Raw genomic sequence first — 18,058 nt, 5'->3', positions numbered from 1 at the left:
GCCTATCGTGTAACCCTGGTCTACGGTGACGTGATCGTGTGACAGCACTGTTGTGACCAACTATAAGTGTGAACGGGGTAGAAGTGTTTTTGTTTGTTTGTTTGTTTTTTTCCATGAGCCTGTAGGAGTTTGTTTTGGGTAAAGCGTCATTTTCCTGACTCTGTGATGTCTGTGATGTAATCTCTTCGTGAGGTCTTATACATACACACACACGCATATAGATAGATTAGATAGATGATATATAGAAGATAGATAAATGATAGATAAATAATAGATAGATAGATAGGTAGATAGATAAGATAGATAAATGAAGTTTCCTGGGAACACGTGAAGGGGAAGGCATAGGTGTAGTATTCATTCCTGGGATAACTCCCCTTGCATGAATTTGGAGGCCATTTATACATTGAAGAACTACAGTATTTCCTGAGCTGTGTTCCCTAGAAACTGCTAGGCATTGGTCGTACTTTTTCTCGGATGTGGGGAGGAGTCGACAGTATTCTAGTTTCCCTCTTCGATCTGGGTGTGTTTGTTGTGTGTGATGGGCTTTTCTGGTGGTGAACAATGTGTTCTTATTTAACCAGTCCAGGATGTCATGAGTCCTTTCTCCCTCTTGGTTATGTAGTTCTGCAAGTGAAGGCCCCCTGAAGTGGAAGACAGCATTGGTACTAATGGCTAACTCAAGGTTAGTTTTTTTTTTGTTCATTTACCTGGTCCCTTGGCTTTCCCTTCCCAATTAACAACAGGACCGTAGAGATGGGTCCACTTTCCTCCATTGCCTTTCCGAATGCCCATTTCCTTTTCATTGAATATTCACATACCCATTAGGTAAATCATTCAATTCTCCCATGTGCTTCTTTTTTTCCAAAGGGTTTTTATGGTATAGAAATACAACTCCTGGAGGAGAAGTTGAAACTTTTCTTTAGAATGTAATTTGTTAAGGAGGAGATGAGTGATTAAGTAGAACAGCACACTAGATACCTTTGATCTTATTTACAGACTTGATTTGCAAACAAAGCAAGATAGGAGATGGTAGGTATTAATCAAAGTTGGCTTTGGAGACATTTAGGAGTGGGAATATGATAGGAGTTGTATGCAGAGAAGGCTATGTCAACAAGGGCAGGGAGTTTTTCCAGAACATTCATGAGGGGATTTAAGTGGTGACAACCAAATCTGGTTTGAGATTTGGCAGTGTGACTAATTCAGACCACATATTGGTGTAGATTGTGAGAGGCAGCCTGATACAGTGGTGTTTGAGTCTAAAGCAGCATAGTCTAATGCAAATATAATATAAAGCCACTTAGGTAATTTAAAAATTTCCATTAGACACTTTGTTGTTGTTGTTGTTGTTGTTTTTTGAGACAGAGTTTCACTCTTATTGCCCAGGCTGGAGTGCAATGGTGCAATCTCAGTTCCCTGCAACCTCTGCCTCCCAGGTTCAAGTGAGTCTCCTGCCTCAGCCTCCCAAGTAGCTGGGATTACAGGCGCTTGCCACCATGCCCAGCTAATTTTTGAATTTTTAGTAGAGACGGGGTTTCATCATGTTGGCTGGGCTGGTCTCGAACTCCTGACCTCAGGTGATCCACCTACCTCATCCTCCCAAAGTGCTGGGATTACAGGCGTGAGCCACTGCGCCCGGCTTTAAACACATTTTAAAAAGAAAAAGAAACAGCTGAAGTTAATTTTGGTAATGTATTTTATTTAAACCAATATATCCAAAATATTATTTCAACATGTAATGATATGAATACACTGAAATACTTTACACTCATATCTTTATACCAAGTTTTCAAAATCTGGTATATGTTTTATTGTTATTGCATGTCTCAGTTTGGATGCTAAATTTTCAGTGTTTAAGGTGAATTATAGTCCTACCAAAACAATAAAGTTGCATTTAATAGAAAAACATTTATATTGCTTTTGTATTTAAATTTAAGTTAATTAAAATAAAAGGTAATCCTGTGTTAATTAGCTTAGGAAAAGTGAAAAAAATTTAAAATTCAGTTATATGTTCATACTACATTTCAAAGGGGTTAATAGTTACTCATTTTTCCGCTTTACAGTTTCTTGTTGTAGAATGTAGACAATAATTATATAAGTGCTTTAGGGTCTTTGTGAGGCCTGGATACATTAATATGGACATAAACCTAGAGAAATAAATAAAGGCCTGGCACTTTAAGTCCTTATCCGCAAGGGAAGAAAAAAGCTGGTTTGTGAAGATTCTTAGTATTCCCCATACATTTTCTGTAAATCAAGAGCAATGAAAATACAAAGTTAATTTTGATGGGCACTTGAAATGAATTTTTTAAAAGCCAGATTTGCAAATGTTCTATTAAGGCAATTTGATTGTCTTAGGTTCAATGATTTGCTAGAAGGACTCACAGAACTCAGAAAAGCTGTTATGCTCATGGTTATTCTTCATTACAATGAAAAGGTACACATTAAAATCAGCAAAGGGAAAAGTTGCATAGGGCAAATACCGGGAGAAACCAGGTGCAAGCTTCCAGTGCAGTTGCACAGGCAGCACCTAATTCTCCCAGCAACAATGTGTAAATACAAACGTGAAGCGTGGCCAACCAGGGAAGCTCTCCTAAGCCATGGTTTCCAGGGTTTTTTGTTTTGCTTTGTTTTCTTGTGGGGTTGTTTTTTTTTTTGAGATAGGGTCTTGCTCTCTCACCCAGGCTGAAATGCAGTGGTGGGGTCACGGCTCAATGCGGCCTCTACTTCCCAGCCTCAAGGGATCCTTCCACCTCAGTCTCCCAAGTAGCTGGGACTACAGGCACACACCACAACACCTGGCTAATTTTTGTATTATTTGTATAGATGGGATTTTGCCATGTTGCCCAAGCTGGTCTTGAACTCCTGGGCTCAAGTGATCCACCTGCCTCTGCCTCCCAAAGTGTTGGAATTACAGGTGTGAGCTACTGCGCTGGCCCATGTCCAGGGTTTTTATTGACGATCAGTCATGTGGGCATGAAGGTTCTGTGCACTGACCTTACCTACTTAGTCAAGCCTACCCAGAAGTCAGATGGATACAGGTATTTACCATAAACCACATTGTTAACAAAAGCTATCTGGCATGGCTAAGACCTCAGATATACATAGACTCTGTTAATCAGGCAGGATACTCTTAACTGCTCAGAGATTATCTCCCAGGAGCTGGTCAAGGACAATTTCTTGTTTGGAATGTGCAGGGTTTGAGCACTCTGAGCCAATTCTTCGTTTTTTTCTTTTTCTTTTTTTTGCAACAAGAGTCTTGCCCTGTCACCCAGGCTGGAGTGCAGTTGTGTGATCTCGGCTCACTGCAACCTCTGTGCCTCCCAGGCTCAAGCAATTGTCATGCCTCAGCCTCCTGAGTAGCTGGGACTACAGGTCAGACAGGGTTTTACCATGTTGGCCAGGCTAGTCTGGAACTCCTGGCCTCATGTTATTTGCCCGCCTCAGCCTCCCTAAGTGCTGGGATTACAGGCATGAGCCACCACACCCAGCCAGTTTTTTAAAAAGTAATTATTTCTCTTTGTTGGTATCTCACTTATTTATATGTCATTTTCCTGATTTCCTTTCTAGTTCTTTCTCTGTTTTCCTTTAGCTCTATGAGCATATTTAAGACAGTTTTTACAAAGCCTTTTTCTAGTTACTCCAATGCTTTTGTTCCTTCAAATGTAATTTATTTTGCTCCTTTGATTGGACCCTGTTTTCCTGTGTCTTTGTATGCCTTGCAGTCTTTTGTTGAAAACTGGGCATTTGAAGAAACAGCTACTTCTCCAATTTTTGCAGACTGTTGGAGAAGATCTTCACTAATTAGGGCCTTGGGATCATCTCAGGGTGAAAGTCTAAGGTCTTACATTTTTCCTGGGTCTGTAGCGTGCCTGTGCCTATACCTGTGTATGTGCTTTTACCAGTTTCCCCAATATGCATAGCTGCTTTCAAATGCCTTAATTTCCATAGGGTCTCACCCTTGCTTCTTAGGCCCTAGATGTTATATTTTCGCACCTGTAATCATTTGCTTCAAGTATCCACAGGTGTCCAGGCAATTAAAATATCATTGAGTTTTGCATATTGATCTTATATCCTGCAGTGCTGCTGCACTTATTTCTAGTTTTAATAGTGTTTTAGCTTTGATGCACCACAGTGCCCACCACTGTCCTTTGTGGCCTTTACCTGCCTGAGATCTGAGCTGTGCAGCTTTTTACATGTTGAAACTCAAAAGTCAGAGTGGCTCACACCTGTAATCCCAGCACTTTGGGAGGCCGAGGCAGGCAGATCACTTGAGGTTAGGAGTTCGAGACCAGCCTGGCCAACCTAGTGAAACCCTGTCTTTATTAAAAATACAAAAATTTGCCAGGCGTGGTGGCATGCACCTATAATCCCAGCCACACAGGAGGCTGAGGCAGGAGAATTGCTTGCACCTGGGAGGCAGAGGTTGCAGTGAGCCGAGATCATGCCACTACACTCCAGCCTGGATGACAAAGCGAGACTCTGTCTAAAAAAAAAAAAGAAAGAAAATCAGACAAAACAGAACCCAGTACCTTAGTACCTCAAGGAGCCCACAGACAGATTAGCATGTTCCAAATAAGCTCTGCTTTGTTCCTTCTGGCCTGAAGGAGGGAAATGGGAACTGGGCTGCTTCTTCCAGGCTGCACTAGAGATGGAGTAAGGGCACAAGTAACATAATCAACAAATTCACTACCATTTTGAATGTGGCTTTCTCTTGACTGGGCATTTGCTTGATAGTTATAGTCTTTGAGTGATTTCCAGACCCTTACAAAGATATTTTAGCTAGTCTCTAGTTGTTTTTCAAGTGTTTCAATAGAGAATAGGGAATTGAAGCTTCCTCAACTGCCATCTTGCTGATGTTATTCTCATGGTTCTGTTATTATTTTCCTATTGTCTAATGATTTTGAGCATCTTTCGATGTACTTGTTGGCCATTTGTTCATCTTTTATGAAGAAATGTCTACTGAAGTCTTTTGCCAGTTTTTAACTTGGGCTGTTTGTCTTTTTGTTGGGCTGAGTTGTAGGAGTTTTTATGTATTCTGGATGTTAAATGCTCATGAGATATATGATTTGCAAATATTTTCTCACATCGTGCAGGCTGTCCTATCAGTTTCTTCTATAATGATTTTTTGATGCACAAAAGCTTTTAGTTTTGATACATCCTAATTTATCAAAATTTTCTTTTGCTGCTTATGCTTTTGGTGTCATCATTTAAGAATCCATTGCCAAATATAGGCCAGATGCAGTGGCTCAGACTGTAATCCCAGCACTTTGGGAGGCAGAGATGGGTGGATCACTTGAGGTCAAGAGTTTGAAACCAGCCTGGCCAGCATGGTGAAACCCCATCTCCTACTAAAAATACAAAAATTAGCCAGGCATGGTGGTGGGCACCTGTAATCCCAGCTACTCGAGAGGAGGCTGAGGCAGGAGAATCACTTGAACCTGGGAGGTGGAGGTTGCAGTGAGCCGAGATGGCGCCACTGCACCCCACTCTGGGTGACAGAGTGAGACTCCATCTCAAAAAAAAAAAAAAAAGAATCCGTTGCCAAATATAAGTTCATGATGACTTACCCCTACATTTCCTTCTGAGTTTTATAGTTTTAGTTCTTATATTTGGGTCATTGATCTGTTTTCAGTTATTTTTTTTTATGTGTTTTTAAGGAGTGATGCAATTTCATTCTTTTGCATGTGGATATTCAATTTTTCTGGCACCATTTGTTGAAAAGACTGTTCTTTCCTCTATTTCATTAGATTGGCACCCTTGTCAAAAATCACCTGACCCCAGCTACACTGGTTTAAATTTTCACTCAGTTCTATTCCATTGATCAATATATCTATCCATATTCCGTGCCCCACAGTCTTGATTATTGTGGTTTTATAGTCAGTTCTGAATTGGGAAATATCAGTCTTCCAGCAGATTTGTTTTGGCTATTCCGAATCTGTTGCAATGTCATATGAATTTTTTTTTTTTTTTTTTTTTTTGGAGACAGTCTCGCTCTGTTGCCCAGGCTGGAGTGCAGTGGCGCAATCTCGGCTCACTGCAACCTCCGCCTCCTTCAAGCGCTTCTCCTGCCTCAGCCTCCCAAGTAGCTGAGATTACAGGTGCCTGCCACCACACCAGGCTAATTTTTGTATTTTTAGTAGAGATGGGATTTTACCATATTGGCCGGACTGGTCTGAAACTCCTGACCTCAGGTGATGTACCTGTCTTGGCCTCCCAGAGTGCTGGGATTACAGGCATGAGCCACCAGGCCTGGCCCTTTTTTTAAATTTTTTTGAGACAAGGTATCACTCCATCACCCAGGCTGGAGTTCAGTGGTGCAGTCGCACCTCACTGCAGCCTCAACCGCCTGGGCTCAAGTGATCCTCCCATCCCAGCCCCAGCTCCCATACACCCCCGCCCCCCACCTCCCCAACAGCTGGGACCACAGGTGAGCACCACCATGCCTGGCTAATTTTTTGCATTTTTGGTAGAGTCAGGGTTTCACCATGTTGGCCAAGCTGGTCTTGAACTCCTGGGCTCAAGCGATCTGCCTGCCTCAGCTTCCCAAAAGTGTTGGGATAAGTGGTATGAGCCACTACGCCTGGCCTTCTTTTGTTTTTAATTGACTTATTGTACTGTACCATTTTAATTCCCTTGTCATTTCTTTTATATAAGCTGATTGTTTTCTTAGCATGTATTCTGAAGATTATAGTGAATATTTTACATTTACAAATAACTGGTTTGAATTAATAGACTTTGGTCAGGGAACTCCAAGACCACTTTCAGGTTCACTGACTGCTGGATGGACTCACACAACTCAGAAAAGTGTTGTTGTTGTTGTTTTCCCACTAGTGAAAGGACCACATTAAAATTAATAAAAGCTGGCTATTCCGGGGCCAGAATTTATCTTCTAGGTGTTAGTCAAGGGCTACAACTTTCTTTGGAATAGGCAGGGTTTAAACATTCCAGATACTACGGCACTCCAGCTGGGGCAAAAGAGTGAGACCCTGTCTTAGACAAACAAAATTCCAGACCTGTTGAGTCAAAACTGTGCTGCACACTCCTTAGCTTTAATACTATATCCAAAACTCTATTCCTATATAGTTCTGCGCCTCTTCATGTTGTTTTGTCACAGGTTACATTTTTATATATTGTGTGCCCTTTAACATTGGTTTATAATGACTGTTTTACACATTAGTCTTTTAAATCATATTGGGGAAATAAACAGGACCCACAAGCCCAAGATGCAATAGAGTTTTGTATTTGCTTTGCCTTTTTAGCTACCTTTATCGTTATTTTCTTTTTTTTTTTTTTTTTAGACAGGGTCTCACTCTGTCACCCAGGCATGAGTGCAGTGGCACGATCTCTGCTCACTGCAACCTCCACCTCCGGGGTCAAGCGATTCTCCTACATCAGCCTCCCAAGTAGCTGGGATTATAGGCATGTGCCACCATGCCCAGCTAATTTTTGTATTTTTAGTAGAGATGGGGTTTCACCATGTTGGCCAGGCTGGTCTCGAACTCCTGACCTCATGATCCGCCTGCCTTGGCCTCCCAAAGTGCTGGGATTACAGGCGTGAGCCACCGTGCCTGGCCTGTTCTTCATTTTTGTACATGGCTTTGAGTTACTTTCTACTGTCTTTTCATTCCAACTTGCAGGGCTCCCCTTAGCTTTTCTATTATGGCATGTCTTCGAATGAGGTCCCTCAGTTTTTGTTTACTTGGGTATGTTTTAGTTTCTCCTTCATTTTGTTTTTGGTTTCTTTTTTCAACTTTTATTTTCGATTCAGGGGGTACATTTGCAGGTTTGTTAACATGAGTATATTGCATGATGCTGAGATTTGGAGTACAATTGATCTTGTCTTCCAGGTAGTGAACCTAGTACCCAATAGTTTTTCAACTCTTGTTTCTCTCCCTTCCTCCCGCCTCTAGTAGTCACAGTGTGTATTGTTCCCATATTTATGTCTATCTGTACCCAGTGTTTAGCTCCCACTTAGCAGTGAGAACATGCAGTATTTGATTTTCTTTTTCTGCATTAATGCTTTTAGAATAATGGCCTCAAGCTGCATCCATGTTGCTTCAAAGGACATGATTTTGTTCTTTTTTATGTATGATATTCCATGACATATGTATACCACATTTTCTTTACCCAAGCCACTGTTGAGGGGCACCTAGGTTGATTCTGTGTATTTGCTATTGTGAATAGTGCTGTGATGAACATGAGTGCATGTGTCTTTTTTGTAAAATGATTTATTTTCTTTTGGGTATGTACCCAGTAATGGGATTGCTGAGTCAAATGGTTGTTCTATTTTTAGTTATTTGAGAAATCTCCAAACTGCATCCCACAGTGGCTAAACTAATTTACACTCCCACCAACAGTGTATAAGCATTCCCTTTTCTCTGCAGCCTCACCAACATCTGTTACTTTTGACTTTTTAACAATAATCGCTCTGACTGATATGAGATGGCTAATTCATTGTGGTTTTGATTTGCATTTCTCTGAAGATTAGTGGTGTGGGGCATTTTAAAAAGTATGTTTGTTGGCTGCTTGTATGTCTTTTGAGAAGGGTCTGTTCATATCCTTTACCCACTTTTAGTGGGATTGTTTTCTTCTTGTTGAATTGTTTAAATTCCTTGTAGATTCTGGATATTAGACCTTTGTTAAATGTGTAGTTTGTGAGTATTTTCTCCCATTCTGTAAGTTGTTGTTTACTCTGTTGATAATTTCTTTTGCTGAGCAGAAGCTCTTTAGTTAGGTCTCACTTGTCAATTTTTGTTTTGTTTCAGTTGCTTTTGAGGAATTAGTCATAAATTATCTGCCAAGGCTGATGTTTACAAGGGTATTTCCTAGGTTTTCTTCTGGATTTTTAGTTTTAGTTCTTACATTTAAGCCTTTCATCAAACTTGAGTTAATTTTTGTATATGTTGAAAAGTACAGGTTCAGTTTCATTCTTCTGCATATGCCAGTCATCCCAGCACCATTTATTGAATAGGGAGTCCTTTCCTCATTGCTTATTTTTGTTGACTTTGTCAAAGATCAGTTGGTTGCAGGTGTGTGACTTTCTAGGTCCTCTATTCTATTCCATTGGTCTGTGTGTCTGTTTCTGTACCAACACCATTGCGTTTTGGTTACTGTAGCCTTGTAGTATAGCTTGAAGTCAGGTAGTATGATGTAACTAGCATTGTTCTTTTTGCTTAGGATTACTTTGGCTATTCAGGCCCTTTTTGGTTCCATGTGAATTTTAAAATAGCTTTTTCTAGTTCTGTGAAGAATGTCCTTGGTAGTTTGATAGGAATAGCATTGAATCTATAAATTGCCTTGGGCAGTATGGCCATTTTAATGATATTGATTCTTCCTACCATGTTTTTCCATTTGTGTCATCTGATTTCTTTGAGCAGTGTTTTGTGGTTCTCATTGTAGAGATCTTTCACCTCCCTGGTTAGCTGTATTCTTAGGTATGTTATTCTTTTAGTGGCAATTGTAAACAGGATTGTGTTCCTGATTTGGTTCTTGGCTTGACTGTTGTTTCCATCGTCTTACTCTCAATCTCCTTGAAGCTTTGCAGCTGAGTCACCCATAGACAATTTTCTTTTCTTTTTTTTTTTTTTTTTTTTGAGACACAGTCTCATTCTGTCGCCCAGGCTGGAGTGCAGTGGTGTGATCTCGGCTCACTGCAACCTCCGCCTCTTGGGTTCACGTGATTTTCCTGCCTCAGCCTCCCGAGTAGCTAGGATTACAGGCGCACACCACCATGCCCGGCTAATTTTTGGTGTATTTTTAGTAGAGACAGGGTTTCACTATGTTGGCCAGACTGGTCTCGAACTCCTGACCTCATGATCCACCCGCCTCAGCCTCCCAAAGTGCTGGGATTACAGGCGTGAGCCACCGCGCCCAGCACCCATAGACAACTTTCTTAGTCTGTTTGTGCTGCTATAACAAAATACCTGATTTATAAAGAACAGAAATGTATCACAGTTCTGTAGGTTATGAAGTCCAAGATCAAGGCATCATCAGGTTCAATTGTCCTCTTCCAAGGGTGCCTTGATGCTGCATCCTCCAGAAAGGACGTGTGTCCTCACATGCAAAAGGGAGGACAAGGAAGTCTGCATTGAGCCTCTTTTATGAAGGCTGTAATCCCATTCACAAAGGGAGGAGCCCTCATCACCTCTTAAAGGCTCCATCTTCTTTTTTTTTTTTTTTTTTTTTTTTTTTTTTGGAGACAGAGTGTTGCTCTGTCGCCCAGGCTGGAGGGCACAATATCAGCTCACTGCAAGCTCTGCCTCCCAGGTTCATGCCATTCTCCTGCCTCAGCCTCCCGAGTAGCTGGGACTACAGACGCCTGCCACCATGCCCGGCTATTTTTTTGTATTTTTTTAGTAGAGACGGGGTTTCACCATGTTAGCCAAGATGGTCTCGATCTCCTGACCTCGTGATCCGCCCGCCTCGGCCTCCCAAAGTGCTGGGATTACAGGCATGAGCCACTGCGCCTGGCCAGGCTTCACCTTCTAATACTATCACATTGGTAACAACTGAATTTTGGAGAGGACATGTTACATTCTGCCCCTGGACCCCCCCTATATTCATGTCTTTCTCACATACAAAATACATTCGTTTCATTCCATTAGCCCCCAAAGTATTAAAACTCATTTCAGCATAAACTTTAAAGTCAACTTAAAGGGCAGAGTCTCATCTAGGTATTATCTAAATCATGTGGTGATTCATCCTGAGGCAAATTGCTCTCTAGTCCTGTACCTGTGAAACCAAACTAGTTATGTGCTTCCAAGCTACAATGGAATAATAATGGAATAAGACAGACATTTCTTTTTTTTTTTCCCCAGGCTGGAGTGCAATGGTGCGATCTTGGCTCACCGCAACCTCTGCCTCCCGGGTTGAAGCGAGGGAGGCCTACCTCAGCCTCCCAAGTAGCTGGGATTACAGGCATGCACCACCATTCCTGGCTAATTTTTTTGTATTATTAGTAGAAACGGGGTTTCTCCATGTTGGTCAGGCTGGTCTTGAACTCCCGACCTCAGGTGATCCGCCTGCCTCGGCCTCCCAGAGTGCTGAGATTATAGGCATGAGCCACTGTACCCGGGCCAGGACAGACATTTCTATTCCAAAACAGATAAATAAGAAAGTATGGGTCACTGGTCTCAAGTAGGTCCAAAACTGAACAGGGCAAACAACAATAGACCTTTAGCCTGGAGAATAATCATCTTTGACTCCTTGTCACATATTCCAGACACACTGGGATGGGGGTTGGACCCCAAAGGCCCGAAGGGACCTTGCCACCATGGCTTTGGTGTGCACAGTTCATACTGCAGCTCTCATGGGTTGGAGTCAGGTGCCACTGGCTCTCCCAGGCCCATGTTGCATGCTGCTGGCTCTACAGGTCTAGGGTTTGGGGAGTGGCACAGCCTCTATGACTCCACTGGACAATGCCCTAGTGGGGACTGTCTGCAGTGGCTCTGCCTCTAGTAGGTCTCTGTCTAGGCCCTGAGGCTCTCCAAGGAATCGCATGCCTGTAATCCCATCTATTTGGGAGGCTGAGGCAAGAGAATTGCTTGAGCCCGGGAGGCGGAGGTTGCAGTGAGCCAAGATCGCACCACTGCACTCCAGCTTGGGCAATACAGTGAGACTCTGTCTCAAAAAAGAAAAAAAAAGAAATCTCTTTGAAGGATGCCATGCTTCCACATCCTGTGCACTCTGCACACTTGCAAAATCAGCACCATGCGGATGCTGAGGTTCACCACTTTGCCCTCCAGAGCAGGGACTAAACTGCACCTGAGCCCACTGGAGCCACAACTGCGGCAGCCAAGGAGCACTGTGCCAGGATGTGGAGAGCAGAGACTTGAGGCAGCCCCGGGCAGCCCAAAGTTCCATGAGTGTTCTAGGCCCTTCCCTTGAAACCATCCTGCCTTCAAAGCCCTCGCACTGTGGACCTGTGATGGGAGGAGCAGCCTTGAAGCTCTCTGAAGTGCCATTGGGTTCATTCTCCTTTTGTCATGATGAAAACACCTGGCTTCTTTCTAGCCACACTCTGATCAGAAGGTTACTTGGTCACACCCTTGGTTTACTTTCCTAAATACCTTTTTATTTACATGCTCAGGCTGAGAATTTTCAAATCTCTATGTTTTGCTTCCGTGTTATAAATCCCATCTTTGTATTGTTTCTTCTCACATTTTACTCTGAGTAGTTAAGAGAAGCCAAGCAGCACCCTGAACACTTTGCTGCTTAGAGATTTATTCTGCCAAATATCTTACTTCAGAAACGGCTTCTGATTTATATTGGCTTAATTCAAGTGAGATAGAGAAATTTACTCCTATATAACTCTTATTTCCTTTCATCTTCTCTTATAGTAATATTGGTCTTCACATTACATCTACAGATGTTTCGAACTCAACCAACCGTTGTTGTAATTTTTACCTTATATAAATCTATGTTTAAAAAAAAATGAGAAGAAAGGAGAACCTTTATACATTTATAACTTTTATTTTATCAATCTGATTTCTCTCTTTGGGTTCTCCTCATTTGGTCCAGATAGATTCGAGTTACCATCTGGATTCATTTCCTTAGCCCAGTACAACTTTGCTTTCCCCTGCCTTCTTTGTGTTATTATTGGCAAATATATTACATTTCTGTATGTTATGGGCCCAATAATACATAAATACACGTTTCATAAAATTTGTATATCAGTTAAGAGGAGAAGAGATACATATATATACTGTCTTTTATAATTACATAAAATTGCCTTGCTTCTCTTTTTTTTTTTTTTTTTTTTTGAGACAGGGTTTCACTCTTGTTGCACAGGCTGGAGTGCAATGGCGTGATCTCGGCTCACTGCAACCTCTGCCTCCCGGGTTCATGTGATTCTTCTGCCTCAGCCTCCCGAGTAACTGAGATTACAGGCATGTGTCACCACACCCAGCTAATTTTTTATTTTTAGTAGAGACCAGGTTTCTCCACGTTGATCAGGCTGGTCTCGAACTCCCAACGTCAGGTGATCCTCCCGCCGCAGCCTCTCAAAGTGCTGGAATTACAGGTGTGAGCCAACGCACCTGGCCACTTCTCTTTTTTCATATGGATTTGTATTACTGCCTGGGATCACCTGTTTTCAGCCTAAAGAGCTTCCTTGAGTACTTTTTAAGGTCAGTCAGCTAGCAATAAATTCAGTTTTTATCTGGAAATGTCTTTTCATCTTAAGTTTTGAAATGTTCTTAAGTTTTGAAGTGTAGGTTTGCTGCATAAGGATAACCACCCCCCTCTGTTTTACTGATATATAATTGACACATACATATATGTATACACACACATACAAACACACTTTTATCTGTCCACCCATTGATGGACACTTAGGTTTCCATACCTTGGTTACTATGAATAATGTGGCCATGAAAAGGACTGCAAATATCTCTTCAAGTTACTAACTTTGGCCATGCATGGTGGCTCACGCCTGTAATTCCAGCACTTTGGGAGGCCAAGATGGGTGGATCACGAGCTCAGGAGTTTGAGACCAGCCTGGCCAACATGGTGAAACCCCGGCTCTACTAAAAATACAAAGCTTAGCCGGGCATGGTGCCACACGCCTGTAATCCCAGCTACTCAGGAGGCTGAGACAGGAGAATTGCTTGAACCCAGGAGGCGGAGGTTGCAGTGAACCGAGATTGCGGCACTGCGCTCCACTGTGGGTGAAAGAGCGAGACTGTCTCGGTGCAGGGGGAAATAAGTTATTGACTTCATTTCTTTTGGCTGTATAGCCAGAAGCAGGATTGCTGGAGTGTATGGTTGTCCTATTTTTAAGTTTTTGAGGAACCTCCATACTCTTTTTCAGAAGGATTGTACTAATTTACATCCCTGACAGTGTACAAGGCTTCCCTTTTTTCCATATCCTTGTCAACATTTTTTTTCTTCCTTGTCTTTTTGATAACAGCAGTCTTACCAGGTGTGAGGTGATATTTCATTGTGGCTTTGATTTGCATTTCCCTGATGTTTAGTGATATTGAGCACCTTTTTATATACCTGTTGACCATTTGTATATCTTCTTCGCAAAAATGTCTATCAGGTTCTTTCCTTATTTTTTAATTGGATTTTTTTTTTTTTTTTGCTATTGAGTTGAATGAATTTCTTATATATTTAGATATTAACCCCTTGTCAGATATATAATTTGCACATATTTTCTCCCATGCTGTAGAATGTCATTTCACTTTTTAAATTGTTTCCTTTATTTTGTAAAAGCTTTTTAATTTTATTTGGTGCCATTTCTTTGTTTTTGCTTTTGTTTCTGGTGCTTTTGGTGTTATATTTTTAAAAATCATCGCAAGACCAATGTCAAGAGTTTCACTATGTTTTCTTCTAGGATTTTTATAGTTTCAGGCATTATATTTAAGACTTTAATCCATTTTGAGTTAATTTTTGTAAGTGGTGTGAGGTAGGGGGTCACTTCATTTTTTTACATGTTGATGGATTTAGGATTCTGGGTTGAAGGATTTTGTGTGTGTGAGTACTTTGTATATATCATCCCACTGCTTTCTGGCCTTCATTTTTTTCTGATGAGAAATCAGCAGTTAATACTTTTGTATTAGTTTCACTTCTAGCCTGCAGTTTCCTTTTACTGCTTTCAAGATTTTCTCCATTTCTTTCTTTGGATTTCAGTGCTTTTATAATGATGCATCTATGTTTGGATCTCTATGCATTTATCCTGCTTGGTGTTTGTTGAGCTTCCTGGATGTGCAGTTTAATGATTTTCAGTAAGTTTGGGGATTTTAAATCCATTATTTCTTTGTAAATTTTAAATCCTTTTTTTCTCTCTCACCTCTCTTCTGGTACTCCTGTTTATATCAGTGTGGTTAATGGGGTCCCACATTTCTCTGAGATGTTAATTTGTCTTGTTTTCTCTCTGTTCATCATATTACACCATTGCTATTAATCTGTCTTCAACTTTGCTAATACTTCTGCCAGTTCATATCTACTATTGAGTCCTTCTAGTGAAAATTTCATTTCAGTTATTATACTTTGTAACTTCAGAATTTCCATGTTTCTTTTTAGTAATTTTTATCTCTGTTGATATTCTCCTTTTGATGCAACATTATGATCATACCTACATTTACTTCTTTATGGTTTCCTTTGTCTACTTGAATATGTATTATAATGTATAATTTGAAGTCTTTGCCTGTTTATAACTTGAAGTCTTTGCCTGTTAAATCTGGTTGCTCTTACAAGCAGTTTCTGTTGTGGGCTTCTTTTCCAGTGTGTGAATCATACTTTCCTGTTTCTTTGCCTGTCTCTTGTTTGTGGAAAGTGGACATTATAGACTATTGTTGGAACTCCAGTACTTTTGTCCACACCCTCTGCCTCAGGGCTTGTTATTGGTACTTGCTTATTTACTTGCTTAGTGACTGTGATATGGTTTGGCTCTTGTATCTCCACCCGAGACTCACCTTGAATTGTAATAATCCCCACATGTCAAGGGCAGGACCAGGTGGAGATAATTGAATCATGGGGGTGGTTTCCCCCATACTGTTCTTGTAATAGTGAGTGAGTTCTCACAAGATCTGATGGTTTTATAAGGGGCTTCCCCCTTAGCTCGCCTCTCATTCTGTCTCCTACCACCCTGTGAAGAGGTGCCTTCTGCCATGATTGTAAGTTTCCTGAGGCCTCCCCAGCCATGCAGAACTGTGAGTCAATTAAGCCTCTTTCCTTTGTAAATTACCTAGTCTTGGGTATATTCTTATAGCAGCATGAGAATGGACTCTCTGGATCTGGATTATTTTAGTGAAGTCTATTCCCACCATGTTGTAAAATCTCTGATGTTGCTCATTGGGAGTACAGCCTTGCCTACTTTTACAGACAGCATTAGATGATAGTGGTTTTGACTGGGCTGTCTTTGAGCATCTCCCTGACCACCCCCAGCTGTTAAGCACCACTAGTTGCAACTTATGGCAGTATTGCTTTCATAAGTGCCCTGGAGTATACATTGCTTCACAGGCTAATGTAATCAAACTGGGGCTTTTTTGAGGTCAGTGTTTGAGATTTGTTCTGACAATAGAATGTCTTCCCAGGTGTCTCTCAGTTTCTGTCTGGCAAACAAGCCACCCTACAGTATAACATACATCTCTAATCTATCAACCTCCTCCCAATTGCCCTTCACCAAAATTTTCAGTTTTTGACATTGCCCTTAGGTTTAAACTTCTCCACATTCTGTTGCAAGTCAATTCAGTTCCTTTGAGGAGCAATACAGAACTCTCTGTTCTATGGCCTACTTCTCCCCCTGGACAAAATCTCAGAGCCACCATTCTACTGCTGGAGGTTCGGACAAAGGCATGCATCTCTCTGAGTGATTCCCCTGCTTTAGGAGCTGAGTGCTTGGTAGATGGCAGATGGGGCAGCAGCCAGGTCTCCCTGGCTTGCCTGTTTGGGCATGGAACACCTGCCCCGGGAGCCAGGACACAACAGTTGGAACCTCAGTATGCTCAGCAGTACCACATCCAAGTTAAAGCCTACATTTCATGTTTTGGGGCTAGGCAGAGGAAGGGAGTCCTCATTCTTCAGCTGTGCAACAGGTAACTGGGGCAGAGTGAAAAGTGATGATGTCTTACCCCACCTAGGAAGATAGCTATCCGACTGGGGCAAGGGTTGAGAAGTGGTGAAGAAGCGCCATGCCCTTGGCTATCCTGTCTGGAGTGGAGTCTTTCTCACCAAGATAGAATGGACAATGGAGGGCTCAGGTTTGGTTCACGGAGTCTAGACTCTCAGAGTTCTTAACATGTTTTTTGAGATTTTCTTAAACTAATGTTTCTTCATTTGCTGTACATTCCTAGCACCATTTCCAGAGACTTTAAATGGTGGTTCTTTCTTAAAAAATAATGTTTACAGTTTCATTGGGGATCATGTCCATGGAGCTCCTCATGCTGTCATGCCAGAAGTGGAATTCCCTGACCAATTCTTTACAGTTCTAACCACGGACCATGTAAGTTAACTATTTCTCTTTTCTTTGTGATATTTCCTTTTTCTGATTCTTCCTACCAAACACCTCTGTCAAAGAACCTGTACCACAACCCCATACTTCTTCGCTTTCTAGTAAGGGCTGGAGTCTAACAGCACAGTGTCCCTCCTGTGTGCCTCTATTCCCCAAAGAATGTTCAACACTCCTATGTGTTCAGTCCTTTGTCAAGAGCAGATATAAAGCAAAAGTTGAATCCCTAGACTTTTCCTTGTCGTATTCTTGGATAGGGAAAAAGCAGATGGATCTGTTTGATAATTGGGCATACTCTGACCTTCTCCACAGACTTGAGTTTCCAGGTAGATTGATTTGATGTTGAATGGCCTCAAGTCATACAAAATGATGATGATTGTAGACGCAGAATTGGAGAAGACCTTGTCTAACCTAAATGTTGGAATATAATTAAGGCTATTATATTTTTAACAAGAAAACTACTCTGTAGCCACTAAAAAACACTAAAAACTTTATCGCTAGAAGTAATCATTCTTATTATATAATGTGAAATAATATGTCACATAGTAATGAACTTGGAGCTACAAGAAATCTTTAATTTTGTTCATACCCCATTTTCAAAGTTAGATATTTTTCTCCTGTACAGGGGAATGACGGTATAGAAACTTACCTTTATTGATGGTTCATGAGGCAGGCACATAGCATGAAATGTGCTTGTATATAGTACTTCTTTTAATTTGTAAACTGGTTATTAATTTCCAGACATGGTTGGCTAAATAAGAGATCCCATAAGTATGCAGAAAGATTTCAGTGGATCAAAGGGAGTCTTGAAAGATGATAGTCTGGTTTGGAAGCACTAATTTCCTTACTTCCCATGTCACAGTCTTCTTTTGGCCTCCTTGTTTACTGTCCAATCCCCTTGCTATAAGGCAATTCCTCTTGTCTTTTTCTCAAAAATATTTCCTTAAATTTTACCTGTAATGTACGGGTTTGTTGTTTCAGGAACTGGTGACACTCAGGGATGTGGTCATCAACTTCTCTCAGGAGGAATGGGAATATCTGGATTCTGCTCAGAGGAACTTGTACTGGGATGTGATGATGGAGAACTACAGCAACTTACTCTCACTGGGT

At 41.3% G+C, this 18,058-nt stretch overlaps 1 protein-coding gene across 10 annotated transcripts in view; it reads left to right on the top strand.

Moving 5' to 3' along the window:
- The window catches only part of ZNF529 (zinc finger protein 529), a 62,370-nt gene that overhangs the window by 32,287 nt on the left and 12,025 nt on the right, over positions 1-18,058 (top strand). For 4 of the 10 annotated variants that reach the window (XM_054540243.2, XM_024238249.3, XM_054540242.2 and 1 more), the window contains 3 exons: positions 623-682; positions 16,849-16,942; positions 17,930-18,056. In XM_054540243.2, the coding sequence (XP_054396218.2) occupies positions 669-682; positions 16,849-16,942; positions 17,930-18,056 (235 nt within the window). In that variant the 5' untranslated portion in view covers positions 623-668. Of the gene's footprint in view, positions 1-84; positions 521-622; positions 683-16,848; positions 16,943-17,929; positions 18,057-18,058 lie in introns of those variants that run through there. The other 6 variants (XM_054540246.2, XM_063720055.1, XM_054540245.2 and 3 more) reach the window with 4 other exon arrangements.

This window comes from Pongo abelii, chromosome 20 (assembly GCF_028885655.2).
Source record: "Pongo abelii isolate AG06213 chromosome 20, NHGRI_mPonAbe1-v2.0_pri, whole genome shotgun sequence".
NCBI classification, from domain to species: domain Eukaryota; kingdom Metazoa; phylum Chordata; class Mammalia; order Primates; family Hominidae; genus Pongo; species Pongo abelii.
The sequence above is the reverse complement of the archived record's forward strand: the minus strand, read 5'-3'. Positions and strand labels throughout refer to the sequence as shown.